Below are 20782 nucleotides of genomic sequence, written 5' to 3' on the forward strand. Positions count from 1 at the left end.
GAATTTAAAAACTTTTAAAACTTTTTAAAAATTTTGGATTAAAAAAATCAGAAGAGTTAAACATTAACATTAATAAGAATCTTAAGAATCATAATTATAATATTATGTCAAATTTTAAGCTATGTCTAAATTTTGAGACAATAAGTCAGAATTTAAAAAAAGTTGTAATTAAAAATCAGTCTATATAAGAAGAATTTAATAAATGGGATTAAAATGTCAATGTTTCTGTCTTGAACATCACATCACAAGGAACTAAACTGAAATCTAAATATTTCTTCAGTCCCTGATTCCCCAGAACTGATCCAGCAGCTGATGAACTGCTCTTTCAACCCCACCGTGAAAATACAACCCTGTAAAGGGAACGTTTTATTAGCCACTCGTACAGTACATGCTGTGCTTTACTAAACAAAGTTTAAAGTAAAACCACTTTAAGTAGAAAATGTTGTTGTTGGTTTCTTACAAAGAAGTTTTAGTAAACATCACAGTGACCACCTGGAGCCCCATGTAGAGCCCACTGACTCATTACAAGATTGTAGAGACGTGTGATGCTGATTAGTGGACACACCTTGATTTGACACGTCCCCTCGGGGACATTATTTTCAGTCTTTTCTAGAGGTACCATTATTTTTGTCTAGGCCTGTTCCATGAGTTTATTTTTTTTTAAATAATTCTGTTGAAGCATGGTTGAAAAGCAATGTCTGACTTTCATTGGTTAATATTCATAGAATTTTTATTTATTATTACTTTTGTCAGATTAAAGTTATTTCTGTGACCATTGTGAGTTTTTCTTTCATTAATCTATTTTGTCCATGTGTGTATGTAAAATCAGCAAAAGGACATGAGGGAAAGGGTGAGTTTTATCATCTTAACAGATATGAAAATTGAAAAAAAAAGTCTCTTGATATACAGTATAAACTTTCCACTTGTTCACAAAAAAAAGTTAATTTCTTTTCTGAATAAAACGCCAGTCTTTGGTGTTTGTTCCAGGTTCTGATTTCTGATGCAAGTGTTGTTTGTGTTCATTAACCTGATCCCAATATTGAGCACTGGATTGGTTCCATCTCTAACTATCAGATTAATTTTGTCGCCTCATAATAAAAATTTAAATAGAAACATCACAAAACACCTCCGAGACGCCAAATTCATCTCGTCAGTTTTTTCTCTTATAATCTTACTTCTATAAGATCATTTCATTGTGTAATTTAGAATAAAATTCGTTGTTTAAAGGACTCCGCCCAGATGCTTAAAATGACAGCAGAATAAAGTACTGTACAATAAGCTTCTGCTTGCTTACAGATAACAGTGTAGCAGGGATTTATCAACACACACACACACGTTTCAACATCAAAGCATATGTGTACATGCCGGGTGTGTTTGTGGGTGTGTACTGTATAGGCATGTTCATATAGAAACTGAGCCACTATACAACACACTCTCATGGCTAATCCTGTAAAAACCATGTTGCTAAGCAACCGGGGAAAAAAGCTGACAACAAACGGCGCGGTTGAGCAAGTCGAACATAACGATTACACTAGCAAACACTGAAAACCTGTTTAAAACCTAAATAAATACTTCTACATCTTTTAATGTTTAATAAAACTTTACTTATCCTGAATAAATGTCCAGGATTTATAAATATTTAAAAATGTTTTTTTGTCATTGCTAATTACATACTATTATAAGAAGAGGCTTATAATACAGTGTAGCATGTATTATTTACCTCCGTCACCCTGAGGTAACGACTCCTATGCTAGCGCAGTACTGTATCTAGCTACAACTAAGCTATCTTGCTTTTGGCGCGATTTAACAAGGTGGATTTTAATACATTTTTAACAGCAGCTAAAACTATGAAAAATGATTGAAAGTTTCCTAAAAAGCAAAATATTTCCCTAAAAATTGACATAGTTTAGTTTCCAGCTAGCACACACACGTCGCGGAGACGTCAATGCAACGTCGTCTTTTTAATCTGGCAGACGTCACCGAGATGTCCGTGCACGATGTTAGAACGACGTTTAGCCTACGTATTTAAGACGTAAATGAATTAAAACCTCCCTGATCCGCTCTTTAGACGATGTTAATCAGATGTTTATACATCTGTCAAAGGTCTGATTCATGTTGGCTAGACGTCGTTTTATTAAAACACCATATATAACCGTCTGTATTTTAAGTGTGATTAAAAATACAAGAAATAGCTTAAACCAAAATAACGTGACTAAACATCGCTAAACAGCAGGTGACATTTATGTTCAGTATTTCGTTTCTATTTAGAAAGATGAGAATTCGTTTCTGCTTACCTTTTCCACACGCACGCCAAACGTTTGTCTTCTCAACAAACTGTTCTTCTTCTTCTTCTTTGGAGTTTAACAACCGTAAGTGTTGCACTACCGCCACCTTCTGAATAATTCTCCTTTGGTGTTTCTCCTCTCTATTTCCAGATTATATATATATATATATATACATATATATTTCCTGTTCACATACCAGCAAAGTTCGGATAATAAAGTTACGTCGTCTAGACGTCGTATAGATATAAAGACGATGTATCATTTAACAGCTCAAACAGGCGATCTACAGATGATCAAAAAACGACTATAATAAAACGAACGCCATGTTTACCAGATGATACGCTCTTTAGCAGACGTCTCCGCGACGTACCTGTGCTATCTGCGTTGTAAATAATAAATGCAAGCTAGCTTTTTAGCAGTTACGTTAGCTAGTTCTTATAATGGTATTTAATTAGAAATGATAAAAGGACATTTATAAGAAGTAGCTAACAAAACTGCTAAAAAGCTGTCTCACATTTATATGAGTGAGTTAAATCAATGTAAGGTTACTGTAGGCAGCGTATCATGTGGGTTATCAGTTACCCCGAGATAGAGACTCCTGTGCTAGCCCAGTAGCTAGCTACAACTAAACTAGCTCACTTTTGGCGCAAGTTGGATTTAAATACATTTTTAACAGCAGCCAAACCTATGAAAATAAATAAAAAAATTTTTCTAAAAAGTCAGAAACTAACAATTGTAAATTTATTAATTAATGACTTATTAATTTATACTTATGTTTCCATTTTATTTTCATTACAGGTCTCGTTGGTTCTTATTTTTTTAGACACCCTGTAATGTTACCATGACAACTGCAATTATATGACACACATTAGCTAGCTTGCTAAGAGAATTTCTGCAGATTAGTTTATAATATTAGTATTAATATATTAGTTTATATTAATTTAATGTTAAACATGATTAGTCTGCATGTGTGAAACTTTAATTGCACAAATTTAGCTTAGATGTAGCTCCGCCCCCTCATCAGTTTTATCTGTATTTTATATCGACGGTAACAAAATTTGACACGTTATTATGAAGAAAATAAATTATGGATGTGTTTGGGGATGTACAGTACCCATGCGCTTCTATGCGCTTCTTTGCTGTTTCTTAGCAACATGACTTTGTCCTAATAACTTTCAGAGAGAGAATAAAGAGAGGGCTGGTGAGTAAACTGTCTGCTGTAGAATAAGAGGAATAAAACACTCCAGAAGATGTTGCTATAGCAACACGTCCACCTCTCGTCACTCAGTGGGTCAATACACCACCAGGATGATTTGTTTAAAGAACAGCCCTCCGGTTGTGAAACCCAGACACGCCCAGCTAACACACACTCCAAACTCTGTAGTCACGTCTGAGAACATCAGCCCTCGCTCCATGACGTATAAGAGAGAAGGCATGACATCACGTCTCTTCAAAGTCACACTGAGAGCGAGAGCATCCTTTAGGACTCTAAAAATACCCAGAGTGCTCTGCAGCAGCAGGAGGAAGACGAGAGAGAGAGAGCGAGTGAGAGAGGGAGAGCGAGTGAGAGAGAGACAAAGATGGCGCTTATGTGGGAACAGCATTGATGCTCACTTATCTGAAGGTCAGCTGAAGGACAGTAAACTCGAGGGGAAAATGAGTTCTTTGCTGCAGCAGATGTTGCCTGACCTTTTGTATTTTGTAATGTACCAGTGTTTAAAAGGACCAGCTTTGTATTATGTTGTTTGTGGGTCGCTGAGCTGATAAAAATAGAAATAGTGTAATTATAGAGCAGATAATGGAGATCAAACCACACGGCTTTACTGTTCATGGAAATAAAATAAAAAACATATTAAGCTCAGACTTTTAGACTTTTTTTTAAATGTTTTTTTAATTTTTAGCATCTTAATACTGAAACATAAGCAAATATATAAATACAACATTTTTTTATTAACTTCTTGCACTTTGTGCTTAGTGTATACAGTATGTTTTACTATACACCCTTAAAATCACACAGAATGATTTATTATTTAATCAATAATTATGCTAATCTCTTGAAATGTTTTAAAGTTTTCATTTTACATTTTAGTAGTGGTTAGCACGGTGGCCTCGCACCTGCAGGGCCTCGGGGTCTGTGTGCATGGAGTTTGCATGTTTTCAAAGACCATGCAGGTTAAGATAATTGCCGTTCCCAAATTGCCCGTAGTGTGTGTGTGCGTATGTTTGTGTGTGCCCTGCCATGGATTGGCACTCTGTCCAGGAGGAACCCCACCCCGTGGGCTAAGTCTCTTGGGATAGACTCAGGGACCACTGCCCCCCCACGACCCTGAATACAGGATAAAGCCGTATAGATGATTAATGAATAAATGATCATTTTTGTATTGATCACATTGTTTACAGTAAGTCATTATTTTCCACTCCATTATACTATGAAGTACTTTTGCTGAGACAATTAAAGGTAACCACACCCACTTTGACATTTATTTATTTATTTATTTACAATTAATTTCCATCCAGAGCTCCAGACTGTATTGTAGGTTTAATGTCGTCTTAAGGGATAGTTTTCTGGGCTTCCTATCATGTCCACTCCAGTCCCTGTACCTGAGCAGTTTCAGAGAAATGTTTTTTGCTTGTTAAGCCACACAGTGACCTATGAATCATTCAAACATAAAAGACATCTAACTTAAAGCATGAACCGGTGAGAAACAGGTTCAGATGATGACGGATGATCAGGAGGTGATTAGTACACTGATGATGCTGAATGCTAAGTGGTCGGAGAGGGGAAATGAGGTCGCTGCCGAGGCTGTTACAAAAACAGTTTTTAAAATTGCACCTTTAGACACTTTGCACACTTTCATTTATTTTATCATTAATTTATTTAAATATGAAGAAACAGGGGGGGCCAAGACTTTTGCACAGTGCTGTGTATAGGGGACTGGTTATCATCAGGGGCCACCAGATTCAATATTATCATCACCCTGAGTCAATTTGTATAGCGCTTTTCTAAATATCATGGCTTTGATATTACATTTGGCTACAATTCTAACTTCACACCTTCCACACAGGATGCATGTGAGAATAGGTTAGAGCACCACCTCTAGGATTATAGAAGAACTGCAACACAATACCACTTCGGCTGCAAACACACATGAATTAAAAACAATTACAAAAAACATTGTTTTGAAGTCAATGTGCAGATACATGAATTGCTACATAAATGAATCGTGATGTGTAACTGAGTCAACTGTCCATCATTAGTATATAGTAAATAAAAAAAGGTGTTCTGGTCAAACCATTATGTTAAACTGTTGCTACCCTTCGGTCAATGAAAGAAAAACTCACAATGGTCATAGAATTAATCTGACAAAAGTAATAATAAATAAAAATTCGATGAATATTAACCAATGAAAGTCAGACATTGCTTTTCAACCATGCTTCAACGGAATACATTTTTTTTTTTAATTCATGGAACAGGCATAGACGAAAATTAACTTAGAACTTAATACTGTAGTCTGTTGCACAACCTCTTGAAGTCATCACTGCAATTATTAAAATTCCTGTACCTGTCAGTGGGACCTCTGCACCTTTCAGCAGGTATCTTGGCCCACTCCTCATGAGCAAACTGCTCCAGTTGTTTTCGGTTTAAAGGGCGCCTTTCCCACTGACGGCATGTTTCAGCTCCTTTCAAAGATGCTCAATAGGATTGAGGTCAGGGCTCGTAGACGGCCACTTTAGAAAAGTCCAATGTTTTCCTCTAAGCCATTCTTGGGTGTTTTTAGCTGTGTGTTTTGGATCATTGTCCTGTTGCAAGACCCATGACCTGCGACTGAGACCAAGCTTTCTGACACTGACCAGCTAATTTTGCTCTAGAATCTCTTAATAGTCTTAATTTATTGCACCCTGCACAGATTCAAGACACCTTGTGCCAGATGCAGCAAAGCAGACCCAGAACATAACAGAGCCTCGTGCATGTTTCACAGTAGGGACAGTGTTCTGTTTTCATCTGTGAACACAGAGCTGATGTGCCTTGGCAAAAAGGTCCATTTTTGTCTCACATGTCCATAGGACGCTCTCCCAGAAGCTTTGTGGCTTGTCAACATGTAGTTTGAAATATTCCAGTCTAGCTTTTTTTATAATTTGTTTTCAACAATGGTGTCCTCCTTGGTCATCTCCAATGTAATGCATGAAGTTCACCTTGGACCCCCTTAGAAGTCTTCCTGGGCTCTTTTGTTACCATTCGGATTATCCGTCTCTTTGGTTTGTCATCAATTTTCCTCCTGTGGCCACGTCCAGGGAGGTTGGCTACCGTCTTAAGGTCTTATAGCCTTTACCTTTAACATGCTTGTCTATAATTTTCTTTTAAATCTCCTGAGACAACTCTTTCCTTCGCTTTCTCTGGTCCATGTTGAGTGTTGATTAACATTAAGTCACCAAACAACACAGTGACCACCTGGACCCCCATGTATAGCCCACTGACTGAGTACACGATTGTAGAGACCTGTGATGCTAATTAGTGGACACACCCTGAATTGACATGTCCCCTCGGTCACAATATTTTCTTTTCTTTTCTAGGGGGACCATAATTTTTTTTGTTCCATGAGTTGATTTTTTTTAATAATTCCGTTGAAGCATGGTTGAAAAACAATGTCTGACTTTTATTGGTTAATATTCATAGAATTTTTATTTATTATTACTTTTGTCAGATTATTTATTTGTGACTATTGTGAGTTTTTCTTTCATTAATCGAAGGGTACCAACAATTTTGTCCACATGTGTAAGAATCCAGGATTCAACATTGACACGATTTAACATTGTTTAAAGTTTATAAAGAAATTACAATAAAATAGATAAACACGATGCTCCAGTCTGGTGTACATTTGTTTTATTTTTGGATTTCTTCAATTTTAACAACAATCATTAAAAAAAATTCTCACAGCATAGAAATCATCATCTGTACTTCAAACATACACAAACACGAAGGCATGACACATGGCTTTAGGTTTAAGAGACACCACAGGGTGTCCTTACAGTTAGAGCAGAGCGTTTATTATTACTTTATTTTATTGTAAAACGTGTAGATTTATTCAGAATCATATAAAGACACTCAATACGGAAACTTTTTTTTCCTTAGCCAGGAAATCAACATTTTAAAAAAAATTATTATTAGTTTATTTTTTCAGAAGTGAATATTACCGTAATATGAAATTCCTTTTTAACCAATTACTTTTCATTATTTATTTTTTGCTTTAAAAATGTGGCAGATTTTCCCCAAACAAGTCAAGAACGCCAACTTACCCAATATTTCTTTAGCGATATTCTATTTTTCCTAATAACCAGAACCATCGTAAGAGCTTTCATTCTTTCTTTTGCTTGTAAAACTATTTAAAATATAACAGCAGGTATATACAAGTGGACATTCATACATACATATGTACATACATACATACATACATACAGTATGCATCACATCTTTAAATAGTTCTGACTATAAAAATAAAAAATAACAATTATAATAACTTTGAACAAAGTAAAATGTTAAGGCAGCCATTCCGTCGAGGAGGAGGGGAAACACCCCCGCCGTCCCGTCATACGGACTGGACCAGAATGGACAAGGTAATAAGTTTATCATGGCTATGGTTGAATGGATTTTGCCGTCAGCCGGTGGTCTACGCTTACAGACATAAAAAAACAGTTTAAAAAAACAGACAGACTAAATATAAGTGAAATGATGAATCAGTCAGTCAGTAACTCTGCGTTCATATTAGTGGGTGAGAAATTGATTTCAGGAACTAAACATCATTTTGGTTCAGTTCCAACAATTTGAAGTTAAATCCAAACTTTACCTTAAATGGGTTCTCGGTTTTTTTAAATTCTCCTCTTACAGCTTTAGTTTCCACCTTCAGAACTGTGTTTTTATCTTTTAATGATCAATCATTAACATAAATAGTCCAAGATTCCTTCTTAGATTAGAATAACAAAGCGAGCTAAGCTACTTATCTAATCTAAGAGTGAAGCTTGGACTATTCATGTTAATGAGTAATTATTAAATGTTCTATTGCCGTTAAGCATTTCAACCGATTAAAATGAAATAAACTGATTAGGCAGTACAATGTTTTGCATCATATTTCTCTGTAGCGTACATCTATATTAACTTGTACACCACAAGAGGGCGCACTTAGAGTGACGTCCACTATTAACCATACTGTGTGATCTTTTGAAAAATGTTTTAATTTAAAATAATTTAAATTTTAATTCAGTTTGTGTGAACTGTTTGGCCTTAATTATTATAATTTTTTTACTTATGAATAACTTGTTAGTTAAGATTGTGCTGCAAGATGAGTTATAAACATGTTCATCTGTCGTTTATTGTGAAACGTTAGCTAAAACGAAGCTGTAAAAGAAACTTCAAACCTTGTAAATGTATGTACGAGTTGAGGGCGTGGCTGTCTCTATACCAGAGCATGACAGGCTAATCTACGAAGAAAAAAAAAATGGTTAAACAGTAATTTTATTGCCTTTTATGGTCATAGAGCTACTATAAAAAAAAAAAAACACAGAACAGACCATGACAGGATTAGCCATTAGCATCAAACTAACTACAAGCGATGTTGTCTTTAATGTCTATAAAATGTTATGACATATGACAGGCCACGCCCACATGCTACGCAAAAATTGTCAATTTGTTAACGTCAACGCAGAGTCAAAAGGTCAGTCTGAAAAGCGCGTCCCAGTTACGGGATTTAAAGACCCGCATGAGGCCAAGACAGAACCGTTTCCGTCAGACGCCGAGAAAAGAGAGGAGCCACGCCCGCTGCGGGAGGGGCGGAGCCCGCCCACTGTGAGATGGGCGGAGCCAGGCCCACTGTGAGATGGGCGGAGCCAGGCCCACTGTGAGACACCTTCAATCTGAATGGGGTTTCAGGTTTAATGATGGATGTCAGAGCGACCGAGAGTAAAATAGCAGCTGCACAAACACTCGGCCTCAGTGAGATCAGCACCAGGAGTCTCTCTCTCTCTCTGTCTCTCTCTCTGTCTCTGCGGCGTCCTCATATGAAAACAGCTCTCCATTCACTACAGTTCCATCTCTCACACAGTCGACACATGTCGTGTCAGCTCTCAGTGCCTTTCTGTACATTTTTTTTATGTAAATCTTTTTTTTTTTCTTTACATCACAAGTTTTTACGATTGAATCTGCCCGTGTGTTTTGCTCGACGTAATAAACAAACAAACGTAAAATAAAAATCAACCACATGATTAAACGTCCATAATGGAATAAATACAAGAGGACCAGCCTCTGGTAAAGACCATGGACACACACACACACACACACACACTATGTCACAAAATCAGCATGTAGTGATAGGGGTCCAGTGAATGCGGAAAAGCAAGTGTGCACTGTGTATGTGTGTGTGTGTGTGTGTGTGTGCGTGCGTGAGTGAGCGAGAGTGTGTTAAGTCAGCCTAGCTTGACTGCAAGTTCTTTTGTTTAAGCACCACGCAAATAAATTAAGTACAAATGGCTCCCAAGTCTGGCCACTATATTAGTTTAAACTGGTGTCGAGGTAGCTAGAGGAACCACACACACACACACACACACACACACACGCTGAAGACAAACTGTAAACAAACTGTATATAAGAGTGTTAGCAAAGCAGCTCAGCTAGCCAGCAACGAATGAAAGCAAGCCTTGCCTAATTATTAGCTAGTTAGCATGTTGACATTACTAGCAAAACTAAAAAAAAATAATAAAAAGGACTTTAAATATACTGAATCAGCTGTGTTTTGCATAGCTCTCCCCTATGTCACACACACACACAGGTACACGAACACGTACACAATGCTAGTGCATGCTCTGTACAGAACGTAAGCACATATAGATGGCTGTATGTAAATCAAGAGCCACAATAGACGCGGCTCTGTGCTAACGCCGCGAGCAGGTGTGCATCCAGCAGAGGGTTTGCATAGCCTCGTTAGCTTTTTTAGTGCACTCCAGCATGACCTCAGCTTTTCCATAGATATTTTTTAAACCTATGCTAATGCCACGCGTCACATCAGGATGTGTGTGTGTGTGTGTGTGTATTGCTCCAGCGCGTAAACCTCAAACAAACGAGTCTGACGAAAAAACTTCTGCAGTAGTTTGGCAGGCAGGTGGCGAGTTGTTACCTCACGAGGGAAAGGACAAACACACACACACACACTCAAACACACTCACACACACTCACTCACACTCACTCACACTCACACACTAATCTGTTAGATATATTTGCTAATTGTTTGTACTGCATTCCTGTAATCAGTGCATCGTGAGTCATTCTGTTAGACTCCGCACAGAATCCAGCTGCGCGTGGTTTTCGTTTTCCAAAAGGAATGAAAAGTTCTTCTGCGATGACGACTAGCTAGCTAGCTTTGCTAACTAGTAAGCTTGCTAGTTTACGCATTCCAGTTGTAAACACTTAGACTCCACTCTCACTGTAGTGGCGTCCGAAGATAGAAGACCCGGCACTTTTTTTTTTTTCTGAAGATGGGCGTGGTCAGAATGGGAAAAAAAAAGAAAAAAAGTGGCTGAAATCACGAGTTTAAAAAAGATGAAAAGAAACAGGTCCTCTTTGTTTTTTTTGTGTTGTTTTTTCACGGGTGTCATGCTGATCAGATCCGAGGAATGTTTACAAAAAGGGAGCGTAAAGAAAAACAAAAGGGATCGAAACGTGGCGGAGGCTCAGTGAGGAATCAGAATTAGCGGAGAGTCCTGAAAGGCGTTTCAGATGTTTGGAGATGGTTCTTTGAGGAGGGCAAGAGAACCAATGGAGCTGCTCCGCTCGATGTGACCGAGCGAGAGAGCCGGAGTGAGAGCGGTTTAATAGTCGGCGATGGGGGTGAGGTCTCGACTCAGAGTGACAGTGATGTTGGTGTAGAGACTCCTCCGGGACACCAGGGGGGAGTAGTTCAGGTTGTTCAGACCGTCCAGTTTCTGTCTCTCCTTAGAGTGGCGAAGTAACTTGTACCTGAGAACGTAAAACACACTGGTCATGTGTCAGGAAGCGGAAAAGCACACAAAGTGTTTAAAATTATAATGATTTTCTTTATAAAGAATTTTTATATTTAACACTTTATTATTTTTTTTTTATATTTTTTATTAATAATAAAGACATTCATAGTTATGACAAAAAATATATTCTTTTAAAAAATTAAAAACTTTATTTAACTCTAATATTAGTCTGAGTTGGTAAAAGAAATTGTCTAATGATCGAGTAAATGACAAAAAAAATCAGTAATGTTTTTAAAAAAGCAATAATTAACTGCGCATACACATTTAAAACTTTATTTTTTTTAATTTACTTGTTACTCTATATTTAAAATATCTAACTAAAAGATAATAAATAAATAAATAAATAAAAATCCTGAAAAAAATACCAGTTGTTTACTGTCTGTAAATCTGAAGCAATTAAAGAAAAACAAATAAACAAACAAACAAAAAACATACTAAACTAAAACCCAATAAAAAGAACAAAAAAAAGACAAAAAAAGTTAAAATAACCAATCATCACATGCCAAACATTTCAATTTTTTTAGCTAAATAAAATAATTTTGCACACAGCCGTGCCGATCTACTTCACCGCTACGGGTTAAAGGTTTCTGCTTTTTCCCACTTTTTTTTTTTTATTGTTTTAATGAAATGCAAATGAAACGAACCCTGAAGTCACTCGTCTTAATCACCTTCATTGTGTTTCAGCATCTTAAACCTCCAGTGCGGCACAATTTAGTGTTTCTTTTTCTCCCTGATTTTTAAAATAAATCCATTAACGAGTTTTATTGAGGAAGAATAAGAACGAATGCGAGCTGCGTTTATCTTCTGCATCAGAGTTCAGTTCTGTTTATGCAGCGTGAAAATCATAATCATAAAAATATGTAAATAATTGATCAGAATTAGTTTGATAAGTTTCTCTAACTGAACAGTTTAAAAGTCAGATCCTGGAACCGTCTCCGCCCACGTAACCAAAGCAAACTGTAAGTGCAAAAGTTTCCACACACACACACACACACACACACACACACACAAACACACACATACACCAACATATACACACACACACACACACACACACACACACACACACATACACACACACATACACACACACACACCCATGGAAAGGCCTTTAACATTCCTCATAAGCAACATGAATTCCTGGAAGCTTCTCAAAGTTAAAACTCAAAATATGAGGGAAAATACAACAGACCCGACTAGAAGATAAAGGCGCGGTGCAAACGTTTTAATGAACGCTGCACGTCTATAAACGACCAGCCGTGATATTTTTTAAAGAATATTTAAACAACGTGTAAAAAAAGGGAAGTAAACAGATAAGACTTGAATTTAATGTTTCACTGTTTTGTTTTTCTTTTTTACTGATTCTCAGAGGATTTAGACATTATATATTTTCTAAACAGAAATTAGAATCAATGAAGCACACATATAATTCACACACACACACACACACACACACTGACTTTCTTAAACTTTTTCTTTCTTTCTTGTTTATTTTTTTAACCTTTAAATTGATTTTATTCTTTTATCTTGATTTTCTTTCCTCTTTTCTTCTTGTATGTTTCTTTCTTTCTTAGTCGTCCTTTTCTCCTTAATTTTTCTCTTTCCTTCCTGATTTTTCTTTCACAAGTTTCTTTCTATCTTTCTTTATTTCTCATTCTCTATGTTTAATATTTAACCTGTTTTTTTTTCTCTTTTTAATTATTAATTCTGTCACTTGTTAATTTTTTCTTTCTGTATTTTTCCTTTAATGTTTCTCTTTCCTCATATTTTTCTTGCTATTTCCATAAATCTTCCTTTTGATCCCTTCTTTCTTCTTTATTTTTACCTATTAAATTATTTTTGAACTCTTGATTCACTTTTTCCCTTTTTGATTATTCTTTTTCTTCCCTTAATCTGTCTTTAGTTAATTCTTTTTCTTATTTTCTGATAAATTTCTTTCACTCCTTATTTTTTCATACACTTGCTTTCTTTTTTCTGCTTCTCTGTCTTTCATTATCTTAATAAAACTTCTACCCTTACCCTTAAATTACCCTTTTTGAAGATCTTGATGTTTTCTCTTTCTTTTTCTTTTCATTTCCTGTTCCTCTCTTGGTATTTCTGTCTTCCTGATAATGATCTTTCTTTCATTTTTGTTTTCTTTATGTTCTAAAAGTTTCTTACTAATATTTTTTCTCCATCTTGATTCTTTTCTCTTCTATTTTTGGGCTCTTAAATGTTTCTTTTTCTGGTTTTGTTATTTCTTCTTTTCTAGTCATTTCTTTTCTTTCTTTCTCTTTTTCCTTTCCTGGTTTTCCTGCAACCTTTTGAAAAAGCTAGGTTGAGGTTCAGAATAAACGTTTGATCAGCATTGTAGTTATCTGTAATCCCCTCACACACACACACACACGCACGCACGCACGCACACACACACGGGGCTGTGTGTAAAATGGGATGTGATTTCTCCAGTACAGCGATGTGGTTTCCCTCACCTGCCCAGGAACTGCACCTCTCCCCGGTGGTGGTGAGGGATGGACCTGTAGCGACCAATGTCACCTGAAGGTCGACTCACTGCGTAGCCGGTGTATTCCACCCTGTCACACACACACACACACACACACACACACAGGCATGAAATCACACAATGTCACACACTGTTTATTAATACAGAACATTTTTTTTTGCACAAATAATAAAAATTAAAGAACAAAAAACAATCAGGATCCAGTGACTTTATTTCTTTAACTCTGAACTCATCTTTTGGAATTATTCCTCACAATTTAACTTTACCAACTTTATTTTTCATAATTCTCACCTTAATTCCCAAATTTTGTACAACATTTATTACAAATCTGACCTTATTTCCCGTAATTAAGGCTTTGTTTCTCTGGAATTCCCTCCTTACCCGTACAATTCCGTCTTTATTTATCAAAATTCTGACTTTACTGTTTACAATTGTGACTTTTTCATCATTTACAAAAAATTAATTCTGCTTTTTTTCCTTCCGCAGTGCCGAAAACCCGGCGCTTCCGTGCCATAATCAGAGATCCAGTGATTAGAATACAGGTGTGTTTTTAATCTAATAAACTTTGTAGAAGGTGGGCGGAGTTTGGGCGTGGCTTGTGGTCTCACCTGTTCCAGAGGTCATCGTCCTCGCCCCCCCAGCCCCAGAATGCATTGGGAAAACCGTTGATCTTCTGAAACTGCTGAGCGGTGAGACCACTCACGCCCCCAAAAAACTCTTCATACGGCAAACTGGAGGAGAAACACACACACCGACACACACACACACACACACCGACACACACACACACACACACACCGACACACACACATCAACACACTCGAAAACCAAAGGAAATAACAGAACCATACCATGTGTGTGTGTGTGTGTGTGTGTGTGTCTGTGTGTGTGTGTTTGCTTGCTCACAAGTAGGAGTACTTGTCGAGTTTGACGGCGAAGTGCCGCGGCATTTCACTGCAGCCGTAGTAATTGCGGTCGCTTTCCAGAATGTGATCGACGTCGTGGAAGATGAGGCAGTCCCACTGCACGTCCTTCATCGCCTCCTTAAAGCCCACGTTGAAGAGCATGGCGCGATTAAAGGGCTCGTCTCCCGCCTGCCGCACACACATACACACACACACACACACACACACACACACACACACACAGTGTAAGTGATAATGATAAAACACAGACACTTGGTTCTGACATAACACTCTTCCCAGAATTTACACACACACACACACACACACACACACACACACACACACAGTAAAGTTGTTTTTTAACTCTTTAAACTTATTATTGTTCATTTTTCACTTTACTGTTTCTTTCTCTCCTCATCGTTTCCTTTCTTACTATTTCTATCCATCTTCCTTCTGATCCCTCCTTCCTTGTTTATTTTGTACCTTTTAAAACTTTTTTTAAACTCTTGATTCACTTTCTTTTTTCCTTCTTGTTTATCCTTTTTCTCCTCTTTAGTTCATTCTTTTCATTTCTTTCTTGATGTATTTCTTTTATTCTCCATTTTTCCCATACTCTTTCTTTTTTTCTGCTTCTCTGTCTTTTATTATCTTAACAAATTTCCTTTCCTTTTTCTTTTTTAAAAGACTTTTAGGTTTCCCCCCCTTTTTTTTTAATGAATTAAATTCATTTGTTTCACTCTTGGTATTTTTGTCTTTCTTTCTGATGATCTTCCTTCCTCATGTCCTGATCTAATATGTTTGTATTATTTCCTGATCCTTTTCTCTCCCTTTCTTTTGTTCCTAAATATTTCTTTTTCATATTTTGTTATTTCTTCTTTCCTAGCCATTTCTTTACGGAAATGTTCTTTTTTTTCTTTTTTCTTTTCTGGTTTTACTACAATCTTTTCCACTTGAATCATTCGCTCCACCCGTCTCTTTCTTTGTTTACTTCTCTCTTTCTTTCAAAACAATCTGAGCGAGTGGACAGGAGACAGGGCCCGTCCCCGCTCGTCTTATGAGGCTGCGAGCGCGGGACGGCGGTACGAGGCGAGTCTGGTCTTTCTCACCTGTTCGATGACGTAGAAGCCGAACTGGAGCCGCTGTCTCTGCAGCACTGGGACGAGGTGTCGCAGGAGAATGGGCAGATGCTCGTGGCGGTTTCGGAAAGGCACCAGGATGGCCACCTGGGGGAAGGAAACATCAATTCTAACATTTTCCTTTTCACCGCAGAATCTCCACAAACAATCGTTCCAGCACAGTAACTTTTACTTTTTCAGTTTCTCCTTGTTTCCATGGTAACACTGAGAGATTACAGGCTTACAGAGGTCGAGGTATTACAGCCTGACACACAACTCAGTGTGTGTGTGTGTGTGTGTGTGTGTGTGTGTGTGTGTGCAAGTGGAGGAAAAAATAAATCCATCAGTCCTGTTTGATGTTCCAGTCGAGGCAGTTTGCATAACGCTGTCTGCTCGTGTTCTCGCCTCGGGTTCTGAGCAGCTGCTGAACCGACGTGAGGACAGCGCAGAACCACAGCAGATCGTTTCCTCACACTCACACCACTCCGTCTGGACTTACTGAGACGAATTATGAATACTGTCCCTCTAAGGAACCCTTAAAGAACCCTACAGCAGAGTTTCACTATTAGAACTTAGAAAGCTAAAAATGTGAAGGTGTTTAATGCAGAGATTCACTCAGATGGATGGATGGATGGATGATTGGATGGATGCGATAATAGAAAGTAACTTCGAAGGCTGACAGGTGGAGAGAGGGATGAAGAAAGATACACAAAGGAATATTAAAACTGGACGAGATGATTTAAAGCCAGTCAAGTTGATGACATCATGGATGGATGGATGAGGGCACAGATGAAGGGACAAATGGATGGATACATAAAGGGATCGATAAAAGAATTTCTTTTTGAGCAGATGGACAGAGGGACGGATGAGATAATGGACAGATAGTTGGATAGATAGATGGCTTTGCTAATAAAAACAAAGCTGACAGATTGAGAATGGGTAAAAGAACAATGAACTTATGAAGGGATAAAACAATTTGAAGGATGACTGTATGGAGAGATAGATGAATGGATGGACAGAGTTACTGATGTGCGGGATGAGTGGATAAATGGATGGGCAGATTTAAAGGTCTGATGGTGATTAAAGTTGTTAGATGTATTACAGATGGATGGATGGACAAATAGATGAAAGGCTGCATGAATGCCTGAATGGATGGATAGATAGTTGGATGTGATAACAGAAGAGAATATAAAGGTTGATGTTAGAGCGAGGGATGAAGAAAGGTAGATGAATGCACATCAGATCAGATGATTAGATAGATAGATAGATAGAGAGATTTAGAGACGGATGAGTGGATGTGATCATAAGAAATGACAAAAGAGTGTGATGGGTCTAAAGATGGTTAGATGGACGAATGGATGGATAAAGTGCTGGTGCTGGGATGGACAGGAGACTGGGTGGAAGGGGCGGGAACCTGAAGAAAGGATAGGGTGAATGGTAGAGAGAGAGATAAAGAGATTGAGGGATGAGGTCATGGACGTACTTTCCAGCGTGGGATGCAGTCGTGGGGTTTCCAGTGGCCTCCGAGGCGGATAGTGGAGTCAGATTTCAGCAAATTCTGCTCCACTTTCTTGAGAGAAATCTCACTCATATCCACCTTCAGCCTGCCCCCTGAAAGAGAGAGAGAGAGAGAGAGAGAGAGAGAGAGAGATAATGTGTTAATAATACACAGTAACTCTCTCTCACATGGTGAGAAAATATTTTAAGCTGAAATGAACTGCAGTGTGAAGAGGAACGTACTCATAGAGGGCAGTTTCTCAGGGCAGACGTTGGTGGGCAGGTAAGTGAACCCCTCGGGCAGGTAGGGAGTGGGCGGGGCAGCCGTTTCACTCACGTTAAAGTCATACTGGTAGTCTACAGAGAGAGAGAGAGAGAGAATTAAAAAAGAAGAAGAAAAAACCCCTAAGCATCATCAAACTTAGACATTAAACAAACATGTTACAATATTTTGCTTCTTTTTTTTTTACAGTTAAAAGCAGGGTTAGGGTTAGTTTAACCTTTAAACAGTACAATTCTAATGAAAATAAACTGTTTTAACATAAAAACAAATTACATTTTCACTTTTTTTTTTTTAAGTTTTGTCTCTCACTTGATTTGTGCTCGTCAGGGTTGCCAGATCATACTGACATAATCCCCCCTAGGAAATTCTGAAACCTCATCCACTCCATAAAATAATAGCACTTATAATAATAATAATAATAATAATAATAAAATTTATAGAACTGGTTTAACCTCTAAACAGACTTTAATTATATACACACACTTTATTTTCATTAAAATTAGCCTCATTTTTTATAACAGCTGCTCAAATCATATTTTTCCAGCGTAAGATGATAAAAAGAAAACTAGGTACTGAAAAAAATGGACAAATTTTGCCACACTGTGTACTCAGCGTTTTTTATACAGTGTGACAACTGGAAGAATGTTGACTCTGATTAGCTGTTTCAGATTGGACCGTGAAACAAGGATAAAAAAAGGAAAAAAACAATAGTGTTCACATCATCAAAAAAGAGGAAAAAAGTATTGCCTTAACTCATTTAAAGCAAATTAAGTACAGAATGTATTTATTTTAAGATTGTATTTATACGTTGGACATCCTGAGAGTTGTTTCACTCCTCCTCCAAACGTTCAGTTTCAGTGTCTATGGACATGAGCTGCTGCTGAGCGAAATGGGTGGGGGAGGAACTCTTCTTATATGACATCATATTAGGGGACAAAACCAATTGGCTTGTTTGAACCCCAGCAGATAAATGAGGAAATACAAGGAATGTTGTTGTTTTTTCTCACATTTTTGTTTGTACTCACACACTAGAGACACGTCTGAAAGATTAAACATGACTAGAACGTGAACTGTGCATGATAGGTGTCCTTTAAAAATGACTCGCATTGAGAGTTATCTAAGTTCTGTACATAATGAATGATCTGAAGAAAGATCCGATCCGTGATCCGATCCGAACCCTGAGGTTTGTGATTGATCCGATGTAACGGCTTTGTTGTCATGGTTACTATACAGATTAGATATTTTTAGAGGTCATTTTTAGCCGCAGAGTAACAAGATTGGGGAAATAAAAGTGTTCAAATGAGTCACGTCTACACACGTGTGTGTGTGTGTGTGTGAGAGAGAGAGATGGGTGTTTTCCTGCTCGTGTGTTTCCCCTCCCACCTGCTCTCAAGAGGAAATCTGTCCTTATGTCTACAGAGTCCATGTGCTGTACCTGTGCCGTTGATGCTGTAGGCACTCCTGACCACCTGCTCCAGAACCTGAGCACCGATGTTTCTCACGTTCTCACGGAGCTGCATTCCTCGAGCCTGGGCCTTGTACACATACTCGTTCACTACAGAGAGACAGAGAGACAAAACCGTTGTAAACAAAGTGTAATTCAATCTCCTGTCATTGTAAACTGTTTCATTCCTTTTATACCAAGTTTTATTCACTAAACTACTGTATGGAATTATTATTTTTGTTATCCATTTCCAGTTGTGTTGTGGAGCGTCCATAAAACCAGTTCCTGTTCTCGCTTTCGTTATAGCAGCTACAAACACTCCAGACGCTTTTAAAAAAAAAAAAACTCTTTCTGCTCGTCATATTCCCAAGGAACCACAAACTGATCGGAAACCTGATGAGAAACCATGTGCGTGTTACAAAGCACTGAGATCGGAGGCTCCTTCCATTAATGTTCGATAAACATCGTAGAGGAAACATCACCATGTCAACAGTTACGCTGCTGTACGAGTCCCTGCCGTGTGAAACCACAGGTTTAGCAGAAAGAAAAGGAATATCATTTGTATGGTGCGTTCTGTACTTTACCCTTTTGTGACTCGATCAAAAAAACGGAGAGAGAGAGAGAAAGAGAGAGAGAGAGAGAATTTGACTGAGAAGCCACACAGAAGATAAACATTTCCTATTGCAGTAAGTCAACACTAAGGAAAGAAACCTGTCTTTTGTTCTTCCACCTGCTTTGATCAGAGTGTACAGCTATTTATCTTATTATGTCATACTAGTGTAAAGGTTAGAGAGTTTATAGAAAGAGTTAAAAGGTTAAAGCTAAAAATAATCTGCTGATCTTTAATGTAATCAGTGATATTATTATTATTATTATTATTATTATTATTAGAGTTGAAGCTCACGTATATGTCTGTAAACATCGCATTAGTAGATTATTTTAAAGTAGATTATTAACTGTTCATAACATCACTTTTAGCGTTTAGATTTCACTGATGGTGCAGATTAACGAGTTAGATAACGAGGCAGATAGCTAAGTATGTAAATGTCCCATTATATTCTGTACGGACAGTTTTGCATCATAAAATGATGTTTTAATAGATTAATATTATGTATTATCTGTGCCAGGCACTCATCGCTCATAACTTAACTTCTACTCAAATTTTCCATGTTTAACTTCAACCAAAGGACTGGCAAAGTTTCATTAAATTCTGCCCGAACAGTTTTGTGTGATGCTGTGATGTACTGTAATCTGCTTGGACACACAGACACACAGACAGACAGTAATGTTCCTGCGTCTGGTTTCTGGTCCTCCTGTGTATGAAACATAAAGATATCACTGAAAGAGCGAGTTCTGACCTAAGTACAGACAAGACCGTTCTTTTATTTATAGAGATTTTATTATTTATCACGCTCTGCTTCACTGTAGAGAGGAGTGCGGCCCTCGACTGCATTAATCTCCTGCAGTTACTGTAGGAACGCTGCTTTCAGCTGTTTTTTTCGCGGAGGCCTGGGGCGGGTCGCGTCCCCTGTGGTCTCCAGTGTTAGATCGAGCACAGATCGCTTTGCTGTGTGCGCACTTCAGCATTTAAGCATCGAGCGGGACGAGCAACGGCGCCATCCTTCTGCACTAACCCGCTAAACGCTGGATATTAGGCTGCATCCAGACATGCACTGCGAAACAGTAGAGGGCGCTAAAATGACCAACT

At 37.8% G+C, this 20782-nt stretch overlaps 1 protein-coding gene across 1 annotated transcript in view; it reads right to left on the minus strand.

Annotated features, from left to right (window-relative positions):
- Positions 1–9131: 9131 nt before the first annotated feature.
- b4galt5 (UDP-Gal:betaGlcNAc beta 1,4- galactosyltransferase, polypeptide 5) overlaps positions 9132–20782 on the minus strand; it is a 33954-nt gene continuing 22303 nt past the window's right edge. Inside the window, exons 2-9 of the mRNA XM_053482576.1 lie at positions 19066–19185; positions 17591–17704; positions 17334–17461; positions 15842–15958; positions 14737–14924; positions 14439–14561; positions 13799–13900; positions 9132–11286 (exon numbers count right to left, since the gene is read on the minus strand). Coding sequence (XP_053338551.1) covers positions 11139–11286; positions 13799–13900; positions 14439–14561; positions 14737–14924; positions 15842–15958; positions 17334–17461; positions 17591–17704; positions 19066–19185 — 1040 coding nt within the window. The 3' untranslated portion in view covers positions 9132–11138. The remainder of the gene's footprint in view (positions 11287–13798; positions 13901–14438; positions 14562–14736; positions 14925–15841; positions 15959–17333; positions 17462–17590; positions 17705–19065; positions 19186–20782) is intronic.

The sequence above is a fragment of the Clarias gariepinus genome, chromosome 22 (assembly GCF_024256425.1).
Source record: "Clarias gariepinus isolate MV-2021 ecotype Netherlands chromosome 22, CGAR_prim_01v2, whole genome shotgun sequence".
NCBI classification, from domain to species: domain Eukaryota; kingdom Metazoa; phylum Chordata; class Actinopteri; order Siluriformes; family Clariidae; genus Clarias; species Clarias gariepinus.